Consider the following 20,735-nt stretch of genomic DNA (forward strand, 5'->3'; position numbering starts at 1 on the left):
CTTGAACAAACAGGACACTGAGAGAAATTCAAGTTTATTGGAAACATGTATACCTCTATCAAGCAGTGGCAATTATTTTGAAAAACTCTTACCTTTTCTTCTCTTTCTAGCCTTTAATTACTTTGGTTTGTGTCACACCAATAAGTACTCCACAAAAACAGTCTTTAATTAAAAATGAAAGCAAGCAACTGGGAGTACAGCTTTGGATCTTCTTACACCTGCAGTTTCGTGGAGGTCACCACAGTACTAACACTTTACTAATATGCTATATTTTTAAAGTAACTGTGCAGAACACTGATTGAAAATATAGTAACATACGCCAACAGTACCTAATCAGAATTACTAGTAGGAGAAAAAATACACCTTGAAAAAATTCACCTGACATGTTCAGTGATGGCTATTCCTTCCTGAAAGCAAAGCATGCACTGTTGGCAGCCTGACAAATACAACCAGTTAAAGCTAGTAATTTTCTTCTGTCAAATGAGATTTTTCTATCAAATGAGATTCTTTTATGTCTGAGATTTAAACAACACCAGTGTCAACATCTCTATTAAGAATGACAGTTCATTCCTAAATGAGAAATTCCAGTTGTTGCAATCCTTGTATAGTGCTGCATTGCATTTCCAGAAGAGATTCTATCGTGTTTTCACATTTGAGTTAAACTTCTAAAAGACAGAGATTACTGTGTAAATAGGAACTTCATCCTATCAGTTTTGAACACAAGATCCAAGTATAAAATAGGCTCTGTTTGAAACTGCACCATTTCTCTGATTTATTTTTCCTAAGTCCACATTAGTTTATTTCCCTTCAAACACATATCCAGTAACAGTAAGGAATTTCTTTTTTTTCTCCCTTTCACCATTGCCAATCAAGTATTTACAGAAAGTAGATTTTTCAACAATTTCTTATGCTACAAATCCAAAAGCTAGGCTGATGAAGCCTTGTCCAGACTCTACAACACTGCTGCACAGAAGAGCATGGAAAGTTATCTCCAAGATTTTTGTGATCACTAAAAGCCATTTGCTGTAACATGGCAAAACACATACATCAATAGTTGGACGTGATGACCTTAATGGTCTCTTCCAATCTAAGCGATTCTATGATTCTATTATCTTTTCAGTATCCTCTCTGCAAAGGTTGCCCTCTGCTCTTGGGAAACACTTTCAAGAAAATGCAATACTCACTACAAATATGAATCCTTTTCTTTTAAACGTCTTTGTGAAAGAGATTGAAACCCATCTCTAGGTCAAACAGGTCTGAACATCCCTCCTTGTACATACTTTAAGTTTGAAGACTTTTTTCAACAAAGCCAAATGTGTTTAGGGACTCCTTATAGGGACTCCTCTTTTCAATAAAACATCAGCAGCAAGTGCTGAAGCCCAGAACCACTGGGTCCTTCAGCTAGGAGAAAGAGAAGAGCAAAACAAAAACAGCTCAATACTTTCAAATGTGTATCAAACTCATTTCAGAAAACACGAAACCAAAAGAATGCTTTTTGCAAACACTCAGGAAGTTTCATTTGCGTACCAGGGCAGAATGGAATCGAAACTTCCAGTGGGGAACATCAGCTGGACCCAACATGCTTTCTGGTGCCTCCACCCAACAGAAGCATTGAACCTGCACCTAAAGTATGTCAAATAGCGTGGCAGAGTCAGAGTACATCCGAGTGTCATGCTGTGAATTAGGCATTCTTCTGGCTAGGGAAACTTCAAGGACAGTAAGCAAACCTTCTCAAAAATGGAGGCTCACAAAACTAAAAAACTGTATGTAAACAGACTCTGAGAGAGCTTTACACTGTGCTCCATACCTGTGGGTCTCAGCTAATTGCAACCGTTTGGCAGGTCACACCACTACCTGTTAATTAACACGCAGCTGCTGAAAGTTGGGGGAACAGCGGGAAAAGCCTTTAAATAGCAATCTTCATTAGCTCCTAAGAATTGATCTCAGCTTGCCTCAAGTCAGAGGAAGAGGGAGATCAACCCCCAGGTGCCTTGCACATCTTTTTGTTTTCCCACTGATTGTTTTTAAATTTATTTTTTAATTGCCAGTTCCTACTGAATGCATTATCTCCCTTGAATTACTACACAAAACTGTGCCAGAAGGCAGAGAATCGAAGCCCTGTGAAACTAAACAGCAAAACAGCTACTGAAATGAGCAGTGACAAGATCTCATCTGCTAAGTCCAGGCATCGAGCAATATTTTGGCAACACACACTACAGACTCACAGCGCCAAGAGGTTGAACTTGCCCCCAAAAACTTGCTTTTTAACAAAAATACTGGCGCTAAGCAGTGTTCTAAGCAAAACATCAATGCTTCTCTTTCCGTTCAATTTTTATGTGGTTAGGGGATCAAGTCTAAGTTACAAAACTCTGATTTTTCTTTTAAACACAAAGAGCAAATGGCTTCCTACCTGCATTCCAAATCCCAAAGCACGTGGAAACACCAAACCACGGCACAGCTGGCACACAGCTGCTGTTCCTAACTTCCTATCAAGCAGACTCCAAGTGAGTGTTGAAACAGAAACTAAACCCAAGGCACAGAACAACTAAACTTAGAAAATCAGTCACTAAAATAAATAAAAGAAATATCTTGGTAACTCAGTCTTGCCAAGCCTCCCCCTCACTCCCTGCCTTTATTACGTTTTTTAACCCGAGGCGAAGAGTTAATCATCTGCCCTTTCATGTTTGAAAGTTTATTTTGTGCTATTTTCAGTTAAGAAAATGAAAATGTATTATTTCCAAACTTCCTTCTTCAGCTAAAGAGGAAAAATACTGGAAGACTGTGTGCTCTGATTAAGATATTGCTATAATCTATGCTATATAAATCAAAATTTTACTCCTTGTTACCAGTTGGGGATGACACTAAAAAACTAGCTACTGGCAACCTGGCAAGTCATGCAAGATTATTCACTTAATGTGTTTTAAAACATTTTATCATATACAGATAAAATAGATGAAGTATGTATCCTCTTGCACAGATCTATATATTTCTCTATGTGGTTTTGCTGGTTGATTAGCCAGGTATGTTTTTCACAATATGAATCTGAAAGTATCAGTGAAAAGTAGCTTGATCACTGCTATTATCTATATTTTGATGGAAAAAGGAAGCATCCTTATGAAACAGCTTATGAGTCAAAAGCTAATGTTTTAAAAGCATAATCATTACAAGAGAATTAAGATTGTATATGTAGGGGCAGCTCTGTCACAGAATCACTCCTTTATTAAAATAAAGCAAAACTTGGAAGAAAAGCAACCTACGTGATAGACCAACCACAGACTTCTCAAGAGAGGCAACGTGTAAAGAATCATACTTTTCCCTCGAGCTACTTCTGCAGAAAATGGCACTTCCACACATCTCCGCAGGGCTATGCTTTGCACACAGATTCCTGCATGACTCCTTCATAATTCGTGGGCCAGCAATCTGCCCTGCATCTGAATTTTGTAATGCAGGTAAAGTACTTGGAAGGGTTGCAAATGACAGAGCTATGGACACAAGCACTATTGTCAGACAATGACTGCAGAGTGTGATTTCATATTCCTCCCTTCCTGGCACTCTTCGACGCTTTATGGTAAGTGTCTCAGTGTGTGTATGCAACTAAAACCTCATTCTTTTACAGTGCCTAAGCACTGCCTATGTAATGGCACAGATGTGAAGAACATGAGCTGACATACATGTGTATCTAAAAACCTACCTTTACATAAAATATTAGAACTAGTTTCAGCATTGACTTCAATGAGACGAACACAGGGTACTCCAATTTTCAGCTTCGAGCTGGACTAATTATAAAGGAAGTTAACAAACTAATAAACCTTCTGAAAGATATGCAGCATCTGCCAAATTCCCAGGGGTTGAAGACAGACATCCAAGACTAAAAGGCAGACTCAGCATGAAGTTATTTTTAAACACGCTGGCTTAACAAATGGCCGAGAGGTAGGAAGTAATGATTTAATGACTTTTCCTCTATCTCCACATATATAATTCCTATAGAATCCTATCTCTAAATTATACTGTGAATCATAAGTGAAATACACAATGGACACTAATTAGGATCAATCATTCTCACATTAAAAATGAGTAATGCTCAAAGCAATCTATTAAAGAAACCTGTAAAATTTTCTATGAGAGGAAACCATTTTATCTTATGTTACCAATTTGGTAGGATGACTGTCATCAGGCCCCCATATTAATATAATTAACTGTACATATTTCAGTCATTCCAATTGCAATTATTTCAATAGCATAACAGAGAAACAATATTAAGGTTGTTCAAATCTCAACCACCAAAGATAAACCCTCCTCAACCGTACATTAAAATTTATCTAATGTCCATCAAGCCTTGAAAGAAATGAAAGGCTCTTTAAGTATTCCAAAATCTGATTTGTCACAAAAGAATCTGTCTTTTTTCTCCCACGAGCATGTTGTGAATACCGGTGAGCATAACGGATTATTAAATAAAACTAAACTAACATTAATTTCAGTTAATATATGCATCACTATTATGGAAGGTAAATCTGGATCCAGGTTTTTCAGACCCATGATCTCCAGCTACCACACCTGTGCACCTACAGGAATATTCCAGCAAGCATTCTGCAGAATTTCCTTAAAGAAGAACATTAATTTGGTTTATTGGAGTTTTTTGCCTTCTGGTTAATCAACATCCTCTAAGAATAAGTGCTATCTAGTTCATAAATTATTACTAGGTCCCAAAAGACCACCTGTGTCCACTTTCCATCAGCTTTTTGGATTACAATACTGCAGTACAACTTTATTAACACGGGAGCTCTAACTTCCTTGTATCTCTTTCTCCTTTAAACACAAACAGTGAGGTTTGAGGTATGAAACTAGACGTGAATGACCAGAAACTCCTCCAGCCTTCCCCCATCAGTGTACCATTCAATCTTCCCCAGTGCCTGATATTCTTTCCTCTTGTGACACTGAGAGCCAACACAGTTAACTCTCCCCTGTGCCACACGCTGCTTCATTGTTTTGATTTTAGCACTAACACCACAAATTTCAGTGCTGCCTGGCTGAGGCCCCTGCCGGGAACTGCTGGACTGCCCTCCTTCTCCAAAAGTCACAGAATGGCCAGGGTTGGAAGGGACCTCTGAAGATCAGGTAGTCCAATGCCAGCTCTGCCCTAGGCACCAGCAGTTCTGCTCGGGGAAGGGACTCAAGGAAGAATGCGTGCCACATTCCCACTGCCTTATGGAAGCTATCAGACCTGCTGCGTCCTGAGAGAAACCCTAAGCAAGGTGCTCGAAGGCATTTTCAACAGGATGAAAATGTTTTTGCATCGATCACCGTAAACCAGCACGACACGAGACATAAATCTTTTTGTAGGTTTCAATGCGTGCTTATAAATGACCCACTTTTTTATTCAAATAGTGAATTTTATGTGTAAAGGGGGTAAAATGGAAACTACAAGCAGTGTTCGTTAACTGTCCAACATCAGTAAGTCCCAAATAGTGTTCCTCAAACAATGTATTAGCAAACATTTGTATCACTAGATTTGGCTTCCCCTTGCTTTGCTGACAGTAGCTTAAAAGACAGGCTAAGGCAAGGTCTGACAAGGTGGCTCCTGTGTTCAAGAGAACAGAGGCACCTTTAATTAATTACATACCTCACTCTCAGGCAGGCAGGAATGGAAAAACGAGCCAGAGCCACAAGGTACCCTAGACAGCAGCCAGCAGTGCTACTGCCGTGGGAGGAGGCAGCAAAATGTCTGACCAAGCCACCGGGCGCTCAGGGCAAGGATTGCTCAGTACCTTCCCTGACAACTCACAGTAAGTGGGTACTGTCTTTAACGGAGGCTGGAGTGTGATTTTGGAAACCGAAAAGCTCTTCTCTTACTTGGAGAGGTGGAGCCTGGGAATGCAATGCAGCAGAACTGGCTGTGTCGGGCTGCAAGGCAGCCAAGCACCTCGTGGCTCTCTTGGGTAACCTTCATGTTAACACCTCCTGCAGCCAACAGCAAGACTCAAAAAGCAGCAAGGCCTGACTTCTGATCTTCTTGGTTTGTTCTCAGTTTCCGCTTTCCAAGAGGACTGTGGCTTAGCCCAAGCTAGTGGCAATGGCCTGCAGCCCTGTCTGTAACACAGATATCAGACAAGACTGCTTCGGCTATTTCGTTTTTTTTTTTTTTTTTAATTGGCTGATTTTGTAGCTCTTGATAGATAGGCGACTAATGAAATACACAATTAACTTGTGAAGCACATTGGCTAAATTTATTTAAACCCATATGTGGTCCATCTCATCACTGAATTTTACTTCAGTTATTTTAATTCTGATAGAGTGTTCACAATAGATACTGATGTGGTTTAACTGCTACATTTACATTCAGGCTTCCCATTAATTTGGAGAGGATATTTTGGGAGCCAAACACAGCCATAGTCTATCAGTAAGGAGTCACAAGCAGGAGGCCATAGGTTATTTGCTGTCATGTTCAAGGTATGATAAGGACTGTCAGGATTTCTGGCCCTCATCTTGCAGGGGGATTTGGCAAGGGGGATGATGCAGGGCTGGATTTTATGAGCAGAAGGTGACTACAAGTGAGGCAAGACTGCTCCTGAGACAGCAACTTTGCTTTGAGAAATCCTGTCATTGAGTAATGCATTTATTAGAGATCATTAGTGCCTTGCATTACAGCGCTTTTCATCTCCAGCATAATTTAGAAGAAGGAAAGGACTGAGCTCCCAGCTCTGGGAGTGCACTACTACCTCGTTTACTGGCAGGTGGGACGCCACTGGCACTTTTGCTGATGAAGCCCTGAACAAAATAAAGTAAAATAAAAGTCAGCTGAACACTTTAACAGGTTCATATCAAATCTGTAAGAGGAGGAAAAGCCATTTTTCCATCGGTCTAGAGTAGGTTTAGGCAGATCGTCACATTCCTGGTAAATTACTCAAAACCCACAATGTGACTCTGACTCCAAATTTTTGTTCGCTGATGGAGTATAGATTACTCCTAGCCTGGCATAAGGTCTGCTAAAGTAAATTTAAACTGTCAACGTTTTCTGAACATCCCTGAATCCGCAGAACAAGTTTATACTAGATCCGTATTCGGTATCATGAGGCTTTAGAGGTTTTGGTCCTCTACCAGCAGCCCTAGAGCTTGATGTACTAAGCTGCTGAGGCCCAGCCTCAACGCCTGGCAGGGAGAAGAGGCTCTTCCCTGGGCCTGTCAGGAAGGCTCCACAAACATGGAGCTGCGCGAATGAGCCAGAACCGTGGGTGAGCACGGGCTCAGGGTGGTTACCTAAACACCACGTCCCAGGAGAACCATCACCATTGCTGCTGTGAGCTCTCACGGGAGGCTTTAAAATCAAGTGACACCTGCAAAGTGTTTCTGCACTAACGCAGCTGTTCGGGCTGGTTATCACAGGCGTTTCATTTGCAGCACTGAGGAACGGATGGTTGTGCACTTGGTCAGAACAGCTTATGTACACCAACGTTAACAGGCCCACAAAGGGAAAAGGATGATCGTGCATGTGAGCTAGTCTGCCCCACTAAGCATGGCACAACCTTGCACTGAGTCAGCAGACATTCCTCCTGTTTCAACAGATTAGCACTTTTTGTTATTTGTGAGAACTTCCTTTGCTACAGACATATATGTGGGCAAGTTAACATCCAACAAATGCAAGACAGTAACCAGGGGAAGCTCCAAGTCACACTTAAAAAAAACAGTTTCAACACAAATTTAAAAAGTGATTTTTTCACACAGTACATAGCAACCTGCAGAACTCCTGATCAAAGCAGCTGTGGATGAGAAGACTTATATGGATGCAAGGAAAACCACTGATGTTTGTGCAAGAGAAACTCTGCTTTTGATGTAATTAGGAGCCCTCACATACAGTTCAGGGAGTCCCTTACTGAGAACAGCAGAGTGCTTGGAGAGGATCTGAAGAAAACATCACATACTTAGCCTGTTCATATTTTTGCTCAGTATCCAACCATGACTGATGTTCTTCTTGGTTCTCCCTCGGGATCAGGCATTAGCCCAACCCTAACAAAACTTCAAAGTCCTCCCTGAGAAAGGGGATGAGAGGGAAAAGAAAAGAAAGCAGGAAGAAATCAAACTATTACAAAGCACAGACAGAAAGGAGGGAGACCCCTTACAAAAAAAGGGGTGAAAGGCTCAAACTTTAGAAACAGCAGTGTCCACAGCTCCCAGGAGGGATCCACAGAGCCCCACCACTAAGTTCTGTCTGCAGATGTGACAGCACATGAAACACAACCACTTCCAGTCACCATCAAGCTCCCTTCTCCTGGGACTGCACATGGCCACAGCTCGGAGAGGGAGGTCCTACAGCCAGAGTATCAGGCAAGATGGGTCCTTGGTCTAAGCTGGCATGCCTGCTTTGATGTTATCGCTGCAGTGTAACAGAGAACCAGAAAAGCCTTTCTCTAGGATGAAAACAAGTTTTCACTAATATTTTACTAAATCCAGTCCCTGCCTCAATAGCTACATGGCAAGCGTTCCAAGACAGAATTTGTTTTTCATCAAAAAGATATTTTTATGAGTGGGAAGAGCAGCATTTTTTGCATCAGTTTCACTGTGGAACTCATGAGCCTGTTTCCAATAAGGCTTGCACCTCCCAGCACTGCTTCTGGATGCAGCAACCTACAACAGGGCAAAACCACAGCATGTACCCATGAAACCATAGTCAAGCCTACAGTGGCATCAATGTTTGGCTGAGATATGCAGTAGACATTTCATGAGCAGCTGTTATTCATAGTGTTCCTTTTTGAAGATGGGCACACCTGTGTCTTCTGAAGACACCCACCCATGGCTCTGGAGTCAGACAGCTCCTGTGGTTGGCAGTAGATCGCTGACCACCATAAAACATGACCGATGGAAGAGACGGTACGAGGCTGTTGGAAAGAGTTGGATCGAGAGGGAATGCTGAAGCCCACAAAGCGTGGTCATCCTGGGACTCTGCTGCCCATCCAGGCCACCCAAGCCCCAATGCAGCATGGGTCCAAACAGAAATTCTTCTATCTCCTCACAGTGAGCTACTTCCAGCACTGCTTTGCCCTGCTAGGTATGCAGCACATCTTAGAGCTTCTGGCCACGTGAAGATCTGCATGTGCAGCTTGTAGGACTTGGAAAACTGGCCAACTCTGACCTACTTTTTCCAGGTTGTTGGGCTGCAAAGGGGAAGGGTTTGGCTTGTTTTCCTGTTGGAGCTCCATTGCAAAATTCAGGTCCTGCTTCATGGCCTTGTAGGAAGAGCGTTATCTGATGACATGTCAACAGTTAAATCAAGTATTGTAGCTAAGTTAGGGTGCGAGACCTGCCAGCAGTTATACAGAGAGCAGCTGGATTAGTCCTAAATGAGCTGTTGTAATGGAAACTGTTGCATCCCTGTTCTATTATGAGCAAGCAAATCTCCAATTCCTTCCCTTTTGGCTAACTTTTTGGTTTAAAACACTGCATATGTGTGCCTGAACTGCACTCAAGTATGTGACTCTGGCTTTAAATGAATCAGCTCCCCTTCCTGTCCATGCTGCTCAAGCAGATCCTCGTGCCAGGGCCAGGGAGGTGCTGCAGGCAGGGACAGACACACATTTGTTTTTCAAAATGCCACAGCTCTTTGTCTCCTCTGGTGAAGCGGGAGACAGCGTGGAAGGACACCAACCACACTGGAAGAACATCTCCTTGACTTGCAGGGGACATATATTGCTCCTTGCTACAGCATGAGCTAGCCAAGCCAAGAGCTACCTCTAGAAGATCTATCTAGATCCTCTAGAAGATCCATCCAGATCCTCTAGAAGATCCATCTTCACATTAGCAAGTTTTGGAACCAGCGTCCTAGAGTAAGAACCATCACTGTTTTCAAGCATTTCTCTTCCAGCATGCTGTAGTTTTGGATTCTGATCTTTTTCTGCAACTTCTTGTATTATCATGGAAGTAAGGAAAGGCTTTGCAGTATGGAGTGGTATCTTCATAACAGATTCAAAAACAAATATCAACTATATAAGAATCCACTAAACTGAACACAGAAGAAAATATTTTACAAGTTCTACTGACCCTTTGACCAACACAAAGCTGAGGAATTACGATGTTCTCTCCAAAAACACACACACATTGAGATATTCCGTATGCTGCAGTTGCTCTTCTCATAAATCATGCAGTTTGTTTAAAGACTTACCCTGTAAAGTTCACTACAACTATTAGAGCAGCAATCACTTCTATGGAATTTAAACCTTCTTCAAAGGTAGAGCTGTACTGATTGGATTTTATTAGGACAACATCCAGTGTGAGAGACACCATGAAAGAGGGATCATGAAATTAAAATAAGTGAAATCCTTAGAAGTTCTCTTCTACGAAGACAACAGAAAACGGGTAGATATTTGAAATCAGAATGTACTAGACTGAACTGCAGAGAAAGCCATAATTTCATATGAGGATCACAGAATGGTTTGGGCTGGGAGGGACCTTAAGGATCATCTGGGTACAAGCCCCCTGCCATGGGCAGGAACACCTCCCATTACATCAGGTTGACCAAAGCCCCATCCAGCCTGGCCTTGTACACTGCCAGGGTTGGGGCATCCACGGCTTTTCTGGGCTACCTGTGCCGGTGCCTCAGCACCCTCCTAGTGAAGAATGTCTTCTGAATAATTGATCAAAATCTAAGATAAATGAAAATTATTTGCATGGAAAAAAATATGATTCAAGTATTCTTTTATTTGTATTTTGATGTTCCTTATCACTGAAAAACCAAATCCAAGCTACCACAGCTTAGCTACTCAGACACTGGTATGACCCAGATTCAGATTTGATTGCTAATCTCCATCAGATCAGTCTAATAAAGATTTTAAAGCTCACAGAGACAATAAGAAACCTCAGCCAAAAAATAAAAATAGAATCTGGAAAAACAGCTGGAAGCTATCCTAGCTTCAATTTTCTTTGTTGTTCCAGTCACCTAGATTGGCTAGGAAATGAAGAAAACTTCTTGAATCAGCAGTGCTGTTCATGAACTGTTCACACAAGGAAACTCATAGCCTGTGGAAGTGGCAGTATGTTTACCTATAACTCAGTTTCAAGGCTGATACAACCAGGTATGCTCTTCATTAACAGAGTGCAGAATACCTTTAAAAAATTGCCTGGAATTCCACAGCCCAAGCTTGGGGAGAAAGAGGCGTGGATAACTCTGCCACAGAGGCCAGGCCTCCATGCCCAGCCAAGTCAGAGCACCATGTACACCAGACCCAAGACCCCTTGAACAGAGGTTGACTGCAGATCCTTACATTGGAAATACAGCAAAATTATAAGCCAGAGGACAAGAATCTCCTCAGAAGGCAGCATTTGACAACCTGTAGATATATAAAACTTTACTGCACAGAAGAAGGATTTTCCAAAGAGGAGAGAGTTCCTGTTCACACCCTCGTCAAAAAAATACATAAATAAATGTAAATGAATTGAAAATTTTCTAGTAGACTTTTTAGCACCTGAGGCATTTACTTGTGACATAGAAAAAAACAAACCATTAATCTCTCACATTCCCCAGGACCTCCATCCCCACCACGTTGAAAAGTTACCTGTCTTGCTCACAGAGCTGTTCACTATCTATAGAAAGCGGAGCAACCCTAACAGAAGAGTCTGAGATAAACCCACCAGAAAATTCAAGAACTTGGTAGTGCCTCTCACACAGGACAGCAACAATCAGGCCTCCACCCTGACCAGGGAATCTGATGTTATGTATCACAGCCACTCCCCCTGTTAGCAAGTCCTGTGCTTGAGAACAGAAACCCAGTGTGAGTTCAGAAATTCCTTTAACAAGTTGCAGTTTTGACAAATCAAGTGAAAAAAGTACTGGCTGGTACGACCAGTAGAGGCCCTGTGCTGCTCACAGCTTCACACATCTTTCTTCAGTAATAACAAGATTACTGATTTGATCAAATAGCTTCCAGGCTCCAATACACTGAGATTTGTATGTACATGGGAAATAAAAACATTGCTTCTGTTTCTGTTTTGGAAAAATGAAAAGTCATCTGAGTCGGGTTTTTCTGTTGTTCCTCTCCCCCCCCCCCACACACTTCAGGGATTTGCCAGGACTCCAAGAACAAGCCCTGGGAACTTGGAAGCTCACTGTGAGATGCCCAAGGTGCCTCAGGCTATGGAGCGCTAGTAGCTGCCTCAGACAGGAAACCAAGCAGGTTTCAGTAGCCCCTGAGCACAGTTCTGCCAGGTTTTATCAGAGTTCTTCCTGAGTAACTATTCAGTTTCGATGATTCAGTCAGTTTTAGAAAAAGTTTTCTTCTTTTACTGGAAAAAAATTCAGTGTTATAGCATAAATTCCAAATATTATGCATCAATAGGACCATACCTGCCGTGATGGTCTTCTGGCTTTCTTTTTAACCCATTCCATACTCCATTTAATATCATAATAATTTGACCCCCCTTCTTCCCTTCCCATGCTCCCCACACTCTCATGCCAGGACCCTGTGTCCTTCCATTTCACCTGTCTTCTCCTCCACACGAACCTGTGGGGTCCCTGGGCCAGAACACTTCTCCCAAGGTTTTCTTACATGAACACCCTTTCATAGGCTGCCAGAACCATGTCCCACAGCACCTTCCGCTTGTGCTCTTCTCTTCACCCCGCAGTAGATACTAAATAGTTTTCCATTTCTTCCCCTGCCAACACTCCCTGCTATTTCTCCCCAGCTACCCACCTTGTTTAATATCAGTGCTGGACACTAAACATAAAAGAAACATTTGCCTGCTGAAGCAAAGCTGTGTGTTAGAGCAGCTGCTGTAGTTTGACCTGAAAGCAGTTCAAAAACCCAGGAATGTGCTGGGAGGGAAACAACTGCATCTCAAACCAGCCTGATCAAAGAGCAGGAGCAAGGTACCACGCAGCCTGCAGTCTCAGGCTATGTAATGCCAGGGAAAGTGAGACATGACCTGACAGCAAAACACTCATCAGGAAGGAAGCAAGAGCATTCTTTTTACAGATTGAGCCAATATATTATTCTCTCTCTTCCCTCCTTAAGAACAGACAAGAGTTTTCATGGGTCTCTCTTCCTAGTTGTTTCCTGTTCAGCTGCTAAATCTGGAGACTCAGAAGAGCAACTGAAAGGGGAAGAAGTGCTAGAGTCTTATATAGCTCCTCATTGTGAGATCTGCTTATCTCCCCCCTCCCCTCATTTTTTGTTGTACTGACTCAGCAGAGCTCTGGGCTTCTTTCTTTCCAAGTGTTCACACCACCAAACCACAGCCTTTTGAAAATACAGCAGTTGCCAGTTTCACTATACTCAGAACAGCACTTCCGACTACGCCAAAAAACTAAATGTAGGTGGTGTCTGCTTGTAGGCAAATTGTTTACAACTCACTCATCTTTTCTGGATTGATGGAAAGAAGGAGTGGCAAATCAGCTTTCTGAGTTGAAGTGAACGAGCACTGAAATGGTTACACCACTCTAGCTTTAACAAGCAAGACGAAAAACAAAAACCACAATACAACAAATCTTTTAATGCATGACAAGCTTGTTGTGTCCCCTTCCCCTGCCTATAGAAACAGTCTCCTAGAAAAAGAAGCAAAACAGAAAGAGAAATACTCACGCATGTCACCAATGGCTCCTTTTGTGACATTTGTGGCTTTCCTTACTGTCACAGTGAATATATGTGAATACTGGTGTTCCACCTGGAAGTCAGAGAGTTAGAGGTGATTAAGTTCCAGAATCAAAAAGCAGCTATTCTATTAAAACAGGTCTCATTTCATCCAAAAACTGAGAGAGAAATCCCCGAGCCAAAGTGCAAATGAAATGCATACTGGATAAAGCATCTTAAAGCTGAACTGCACCCTGCAGCTTTACTGAAAGGTCAAGCCTTACACTAGGGTTGCTTGATTTTCCTGCAGCCACACCTACTAATCTCAATAAATAACTCTCCTCCTCTCTACAGAACCTGCTTTAAGGCATTTAGTCAGTCAAGGACAACTTGGTATAGTAAGAAAAAAATAATAAAAAGGGGGCTATTTTACCATGTGTTCATCTTTGTAATTACCTTCCCCCAGTAAAAAGAACAGGTGCAATTATTTCTGAGTACATGTTCTGGAACAGATATATGCATACTGCACATGCAAAGGATAAAATTAGTAAAGCACAGAGTATACTTTTCAGTACACATCATTATTCAAAGTGTAAGTATCCCTAAGACAATGGAGTGAGGGTAAAAAGCAGGCTGTTAAAACATCCACAAACAAATTTCACACAGTTTTTGAACCTTCATGTTTCCTGCAAAGACCAAGCACTATGCAAGAGCTGCCTTTTAAAAGCAGCCAGAATGTATCTCCTGAATGGAAGCAGTGAGATTAAGAAATGAAAGTAAAAACCTCAATGGAAAGAGGCCAGTGGCTCACATCTGCTTCTATTTTGCCTACATAGTCACAAGTTCAACCAACCTACTGAATGCCATCAGGAGTATCATCACTGTGTACAGATGCCATCAGCCTTCCACAGGGAAAGAGCAGAGCATGGGTAAGCTGTAAGCACTCGGTATTATGGCCAGGCACAGGCCCCACACAACCGTCTCTCTGTGCTCACTCACGCCTGCGCTGCTACCTTAATGCTCTGCCTGACCCAAGCCCTCTGGCTGGCCACACTTCCTGGATGCTGGTTCACCCCTGGCACCAGCCCACGAGCCCTCCTGGAACGGAAATTCGGGCACCCCCTCACCCCTGAGCTCTGCCCCTGTGCTGGGCACCAGGTCCAAGTTGCTCTCCAGCTCCCAGGGAAGCTCAGGCAGTCACCTACAGCTCACACCCACACCTGTGCCTCAGGTCTCCATCTTGACTTTCTTGCTGTCTTTTCTTACTTACCCATTAGAATCATTAGGACAACTAACCACATACTGAAGATCTTGCAATGTATCCCAATCAGAAGAGAAAGGGAATTACCAGAAACAGGAAATTCCTTCAAGTTTACTTAAAATAACAGACAGTACCTTTGGAATGGGACATGCCTATTCAGGCTGCACCCGGTGCTTTTTTGTGTGTGTGTGTTTTGTTTCAAAACACCTTTTTTAAAGGAACAAACAGACAAGCCAAAAATAAACTACAATGCATTATTCATGGTTTAGTTTTAACAGTGGCTTGTACCTCCGTTTAAGCTACAGCTTGCTTCAACTGCTAGACTTGTAAGGGCCTTCAAGAGGCTCTCACAGCTGTTGCAGAACTGGTTGTTTCAGACAAGCCTCACTATTTCGCATACATGACATCCTTACACCAGAACCAAACTGAATCCCTCTTTAATACAAATAAGACAAGAAACAATCTCTTGTAAATTACATATCATCTGCTCAAAAAATAAAAAATAAAAAATCAATCATCATCTATAGATAGCAAAAGTGGTTTGTGAATTCTTAAGTAAGAGCTGAGTCAAGGCTCATTTTAAAAACAACATGAATGGCAGAAATGCAAACTCCTCCACAAGTCTGCAGTCTAGAAGTTTGCAAAGGCACAGCCACATCACAGCAGCAAATACCTAGGGGAAAATGCCCCCGGTGCTGCTAAGGGTATGACTTCACTGCAGACACTGGCTGACCCAGACAATGACTTGCTGCATCTTCATTCAAGCTGTAGTCACCCGCAGGTAGGGGGACGTCTGGAGGTTCGTTTCATGACAGTCTGCCCAGCAGGAAACACCAACTCTGTAATTTTTCCTCTGTAAAGCTGTAGGAGTTGTCTGGTTCAGAGAACAAGTAAGCAAGCACTGGGAAAACTGTGGCAATGCAGACTATTAGCTTACAAGCGGTATACTAAAGCTGTCATTTCGCAGCAAGCGGCTCGCCAACCACAGCAAAAATGGGATCCAGCCTCTGGCCAAGTCTCCCAGCCAGGACTGTTAACCCAGTCAAAAGTATCAAGCTGAACAGAAAGGTGTCAGACATGTGACTTCTCATCTATCGCCTATTTAATTTAAATCACTTCTTTAACAGCCTGCCCTGTCCTGACAGGAAGATATCCCAATGATTTCATGGTATCCATCTTTTGCGCTGTAGCTTCCACGAGTGGATAGAAGAACAGGAAAGAGGTCAGGACTTCTCACACAGCTACATAAAGCTACCCCAGCTCTTCATTTACATGGTTTCAAGATTTTTTACAAGGTGTCAACTCTAGAAAACACGTTCTCTCTCCATCCCTTGTTTCCAGCTTGCTTTCTGAGCGTGCTCAAAGCTGTTTTATCAGTGTGTGCTACATTCATACATGTCAGATCGCTGAAGTGCTGGTTTCACAATGCAGTGCTGGCCCCAGCATTTGTTCACCCAGACTGATGTTGTTATATCATTGCTTTGTCATATACAACCTTATAATTAAAAAGAAACAGCCTGAAGTCTAAAGACACCACCCTTCCCCTTATTCTTAGCTGTTAGGAAAGCTCCTGTCCTCGCTTGAGACCACAAATCAGAGATCACTGAATATTTAGCAACAAAGAGGAGGCTGAAGTTATAATTAAGTTACGAGTATAGGACAAGGGCGTGCTGGATTTAGTTCTCAGCTGCTATGTGAAGCTCAAGTACAATTTTGGTCCCCTGAGTCCTAGCTGAAAAATGGTGATACTGCAAGATGTTCACCTACAGAAAGCACTTCTGGAAAGTAGTTTGCCTGCATCTCAGTCCTATCCATACAACTCATGTGCCTAAATGCCCACTTCAGTACGAGGATAAAACGCTACTCATTGGAATTTTCTCATTACAGCAGTATGGAGATTGTCATTACTTTCTACTGCAAGTTTCCTAATGCTAAAATGAGAACTGCTTTTTATTGATGTAAGCAGCAAACCTCTTAATTTCAGCTGCTGCTATGCCAAGAAAGATAACTGTGGCATAAGATTTGGTATCCTCCAAAAGGAATGTGAATACGCAGAGGCCTGGTAAAACAACAGAAAACCATTATCTTCTTTCCCCATGCCTCACCCAAAATAACAAACCGAGGCTCGTAATTATAGAGTTATTAATATCTGGACATGATCACATGCTTAGAAGAAATTTGCACAGTACTAAAATAAACGATCTCCCTCTTAGTAAAAACGTACACAGATACACAGGAAGCTTGAAAGCCTAGAACTTTTCTTATCCTAAAATAAACATTTTTCATGCAACTGAAGCGCAAACGGAAATTAAGGCAATTTTCCACTTAGGATCCAGTTTCTAAGGGTACTAAGAGACCTAAATATCCACATTACCAAATAAATGATCCCAAAAGACTTGCTAGATTAATTTTTGGAAAGACAAACTTCTACATAAGTTAAAAGCCCCCTGAAAATACAGCATATTAACTCTAAATACCTATATAAATCCTTACTAATTTAGATGACAAAGCTGTGTTTTCTGATGTGACTTAGGTTCACCTTATGTCTTGATAAAAATCTGTACATTGCCAACTCCTCAATTACTTCAGAGGAAAACAAGACAGTATAAATCACTTAAATATTGCAACACTGAGTGGAGCAACATCTGCATATCTTTAAATCTAAGACAGGTTAAAAATTGCAGAAGCTCACAAAACTGAAAAGCCTAAATCCTCTCTTCCAAGGTGACCTGCCTTTACATATTTCTTTCACTTTACTTATTCTTTCTCCATAAGTTTAGAGAAGGAAGGAGAGAGGCAGAAGAGGAGAAAAAAGACAGAAACACCACCTTCAATATGCCTTCTCCAAAGATGGGCTTTCTGAGTTATGATAGTATTTGCTCAGTCCACCCCTTTTAGGTACAAGCACTAGGTTTTCCAAGTATGCAGAACAACAACTGTTCAGTGTCTCCTGCCCTCACACATCTCCATCTTTAACTCCTCCTCCTGTCTCCTTCCTTCATATAACTCCATCTTTAACTCCTCCTCCTGCCTCCTTCCTTTCTTTTCCACCTTGAACTATTTTTTTTCTCCCAGTAAAATTTCCCTTATTATCTAATTCCCTTCATTTATACTTTTATACACACTTTTGCACTACAAGTCTGGGAAACAAAACAATGCTCTAAAAATCTGCTGTAACACCATCAGGTTTTGCCTGTGAACTTTCCACACTTAGCAGGAAAGCAAGGAATTTGCATGTGTTGAATACGGTATTTTTCATCCCCCAGAATGCTGAGTCACAAAATATAACTCAATCAGGAGATATAAACCAAATAAAAAACAGGAAGGTCTGGTATACCTTGCGTAATAAGGATTTACTACTTCTACTTCCTTAACTTTAAGCAGGACACTCAAGCTGACAATTGAGCTGGACAAATGAAAATGTTTGCTTATTTTGTTAAATAACAGATTTCCATGAAGTCCATTCTTTTACATGGATATTACAAATAAAGGTAAATATTTGTGTATACACATACATTTTGAAGTTATTTCTTTTGTTATTGTCATATTTAACCCCAATACCAATGTAACAAGGTATATTATGTCTCAACTCTATTCTCTGAACCCAAAAGCATTTTGTGAAGCAACTCTGCAGCAACTTTGCATTGCCTTCTTTTATTCCTTCTAGTCTTTCATATAAAGAGGAAAGAAGAAAAATAAAAGGGATCAGAAAATGCATAGTGGTTAGCAGGACTTTTGGAAAATGCAGAATTCTTTTGAGACTTTTAATGCCAAGTGTTATGAAAATGTACTATTTTTGCACTGATATAAGCCTGCTGCTCCGAGTGTTCAAATTTTAGTAAAACTTTCCTTGCAGTTTAAATCTGAATAAAAAAAAAACTCAGACTTCCATGCATTTTTCTAGCAATTATAGTCAGCTCTTGCATTAACAATATTCCTGCCTGCAATTACAACATCGCTGCATCAGAATTCAGCGCTGCCAGACGACTGCAATCACTCACTCTTCTGAAACTGTGTTTTGTTCACAGTGGGGCACATACTGGTGTCAAAAGAGGTATTTTGTGTGAATGAGTCAATGAAATGAGTGAATGCATCTGAGACTGCTTTCATAAAGGTACACAGCAAACCAAATATTCCATCCAGGAGAGGGCACTGATAGCGAAAGGAATATGTTAGCATACTGTTTTAAACACTTGTAAATAGAGACATCAACCTGAAACTTGTCTTTACAGCAGCATTCACAGAACTGCATAGATAGTAAAACACAAGTTTGACATCTGTTGGCTGCAAACTCACATAAAGGATGTGACTGTGTGGGGTGGAAACCACATCATTGATAAGAGATCATTTCAAGGAAGCACGCACTATTTTTAGCAATGTTCAACATTATGACAAGTATATGGTAACTATCTTTGAGTATGTATCACTTTTCCTGCCATGAGATTCGGTGACAGTTACGAAAAGTAGCTGATATGAACACACTCAGCTTGTTTTGAGATTTGCGTTTTGATAGAAATTGTGATTTCAGTGTTTACTTTAGAAAGTAATTCAAGCAGAGATATGCGAGAGCACACTGTAGCCACTGTGTTCAGCAAGCTGCTGACCCATCCTGCTGGCTTGCCACCACACAACAGGCAGTTTTGTTCCCATTTTCCTTCTCCTTCTCTTGCCCCTACTTCTCCACTCACACAGCTTATGTTCACGTGGTTCTGTCCTTCCCTTGGCCCAGCTGTGACAGGACCTATCTCATCTTTTGCCTCAAACTGGTTTTCTCCCAGTTCAGCAAAGTCAGCGAGCTCACTCAGATCAGCTGCACTTCAGAGCTGGTACAGTGGATGCAGGAGGACCACTGCAAGGCAGTGGGAAGGACGGAGTACTTTGGCACCAACATGTTGTTGAGTGGCACAGATCATCTCACTGACCCTTACCTAGAGTTTACAGACCGTACGTTGAAGATTCTCTTTGAATCAACATCACTGATAGACACTGGTTTAAGATCAGTGTATCCAAAATTGCCAATTCATCCCTCCGCTGATGAAAAGGGAGAAGTATAAGTTCATAAAATTGTATAGCAAAACTGTATTGGAAGGGAGAAAGCTATTAGCATGATGTTACTTTTGTAGGCTACAGACTAACAATCAGTGTGTAATAAACTTGTATGAAAAACTAGTCAAATACAGGCACTTTAATTAAATACTTCAAACAGGCAATTCCCATAAAACAATACCCTCATTACGTTAAGTTAGAAGCCTGTATTCTGTTGTGACTTATACATGAACAACCACACTCAAAGTCATTATCTGTTTTTGAAAAGTTGAGTTTTTTCAAATCTCATTCAAAGAAATTTCTTCATAAATTTGCTCTAACCACACTTAACTTTACTTAAAGGAATTCACAGTAATTGAATAGTGCTGTGTGCTTATTAGAATAACTTATAAAAGAATACATGATACAAGACAATACACGAGAAACTGTAAGTAGAAGACATATAGCTACTTACCACGATGTGCTGATAAGGATCTATGAAGGACATTTTTGTCTCAATTTTTATTCAAGACAACTGTCAAATGTCTAGTTCAATTCCACACAGAAGAGGCTTCTCAGAGTTATTCAGAGTTCAGTATGACAGATCCTTGAACTATTAAATAAAGAAAAAAAAAAAAGTAAAATCCCTGTGTTCCTTTTAAACTCTATTTTGTAACAGAACAAAGAAGTTCATCCATTTTAAATGTTCCCACAATTCATTTGTTAAGTAAAAATTTAATTTCATAAAAGCTACTGAGGTAAAGATATTTACTTGCCTGAACTACAGAAATTTCTTGTGCTTATTTCTTCTGACTCAGTGTAACAGTACAAACAAAATATCTTCAATTCCAATCATCCAAGTGCTTCCAGTACCTCTACAGATAAAGAAAAGAATAAAA

The 20,735-nt window shown here is 41.2% G+C and overlaps 1 protein-coding gene across 7 annotated transcripts in view; it reads right to left on the reverse strand.

Moving 5' to 3' along the window:
* The window catches only part of PLA2G4A (phospholipase A2 group IVA), a 116,882-nt gene that overhangs the window by 46,087 nt on the left and 50,060 nt on the right, over window positions 1–20,735 (reverse strand). For 5 of the 7 annotated variants that reach the window (XM_035333131.1, XM_035333134.1, XM_035333132.1 and 2 more), the window contains 3 exons: window positions 20,613–20,711; window positions 20,312–20,449; window positions 13,563–13,644 (listed from right to left, as the gene is read on the reverse strand). In XM_035333131.1, the coding sequence (XP_035189022.1) occupies window positions 13,563–13,644; window positions 20,312–20,344 (115 nt within the window). In that variant the 5' untranslated portion in view covers window positions 20,345–20,449; window positions 20,613–20,711. Of the gene's footprint in view, window positions 1–13,562; window positions 13,645–13,773; window positions 13,801–20,311; window positions 20,450–20,612; window positions 20,712–20,735 lie in introns of those variants that run through there. The other 2 variants (XM_035333136.1, XM_035333135.1) reach the window with 2 other exon arrangements.

Source organism: Oxyura jamaicensis, chromosome 8, assembly GCF_011077185.1.
Source record: "Oxyura jamaicensis isolate SHBP4307 breed ruddy duck chromosome 8, BPBGC_Ojam_1.0, whole genome shotgun sequence".
Lineage (NCBI taxonomy): Eukaryota > Metazoa > Chordata > Aves > Anseriformes > Anatidae > Oxyura > Oxyura jamaicensis.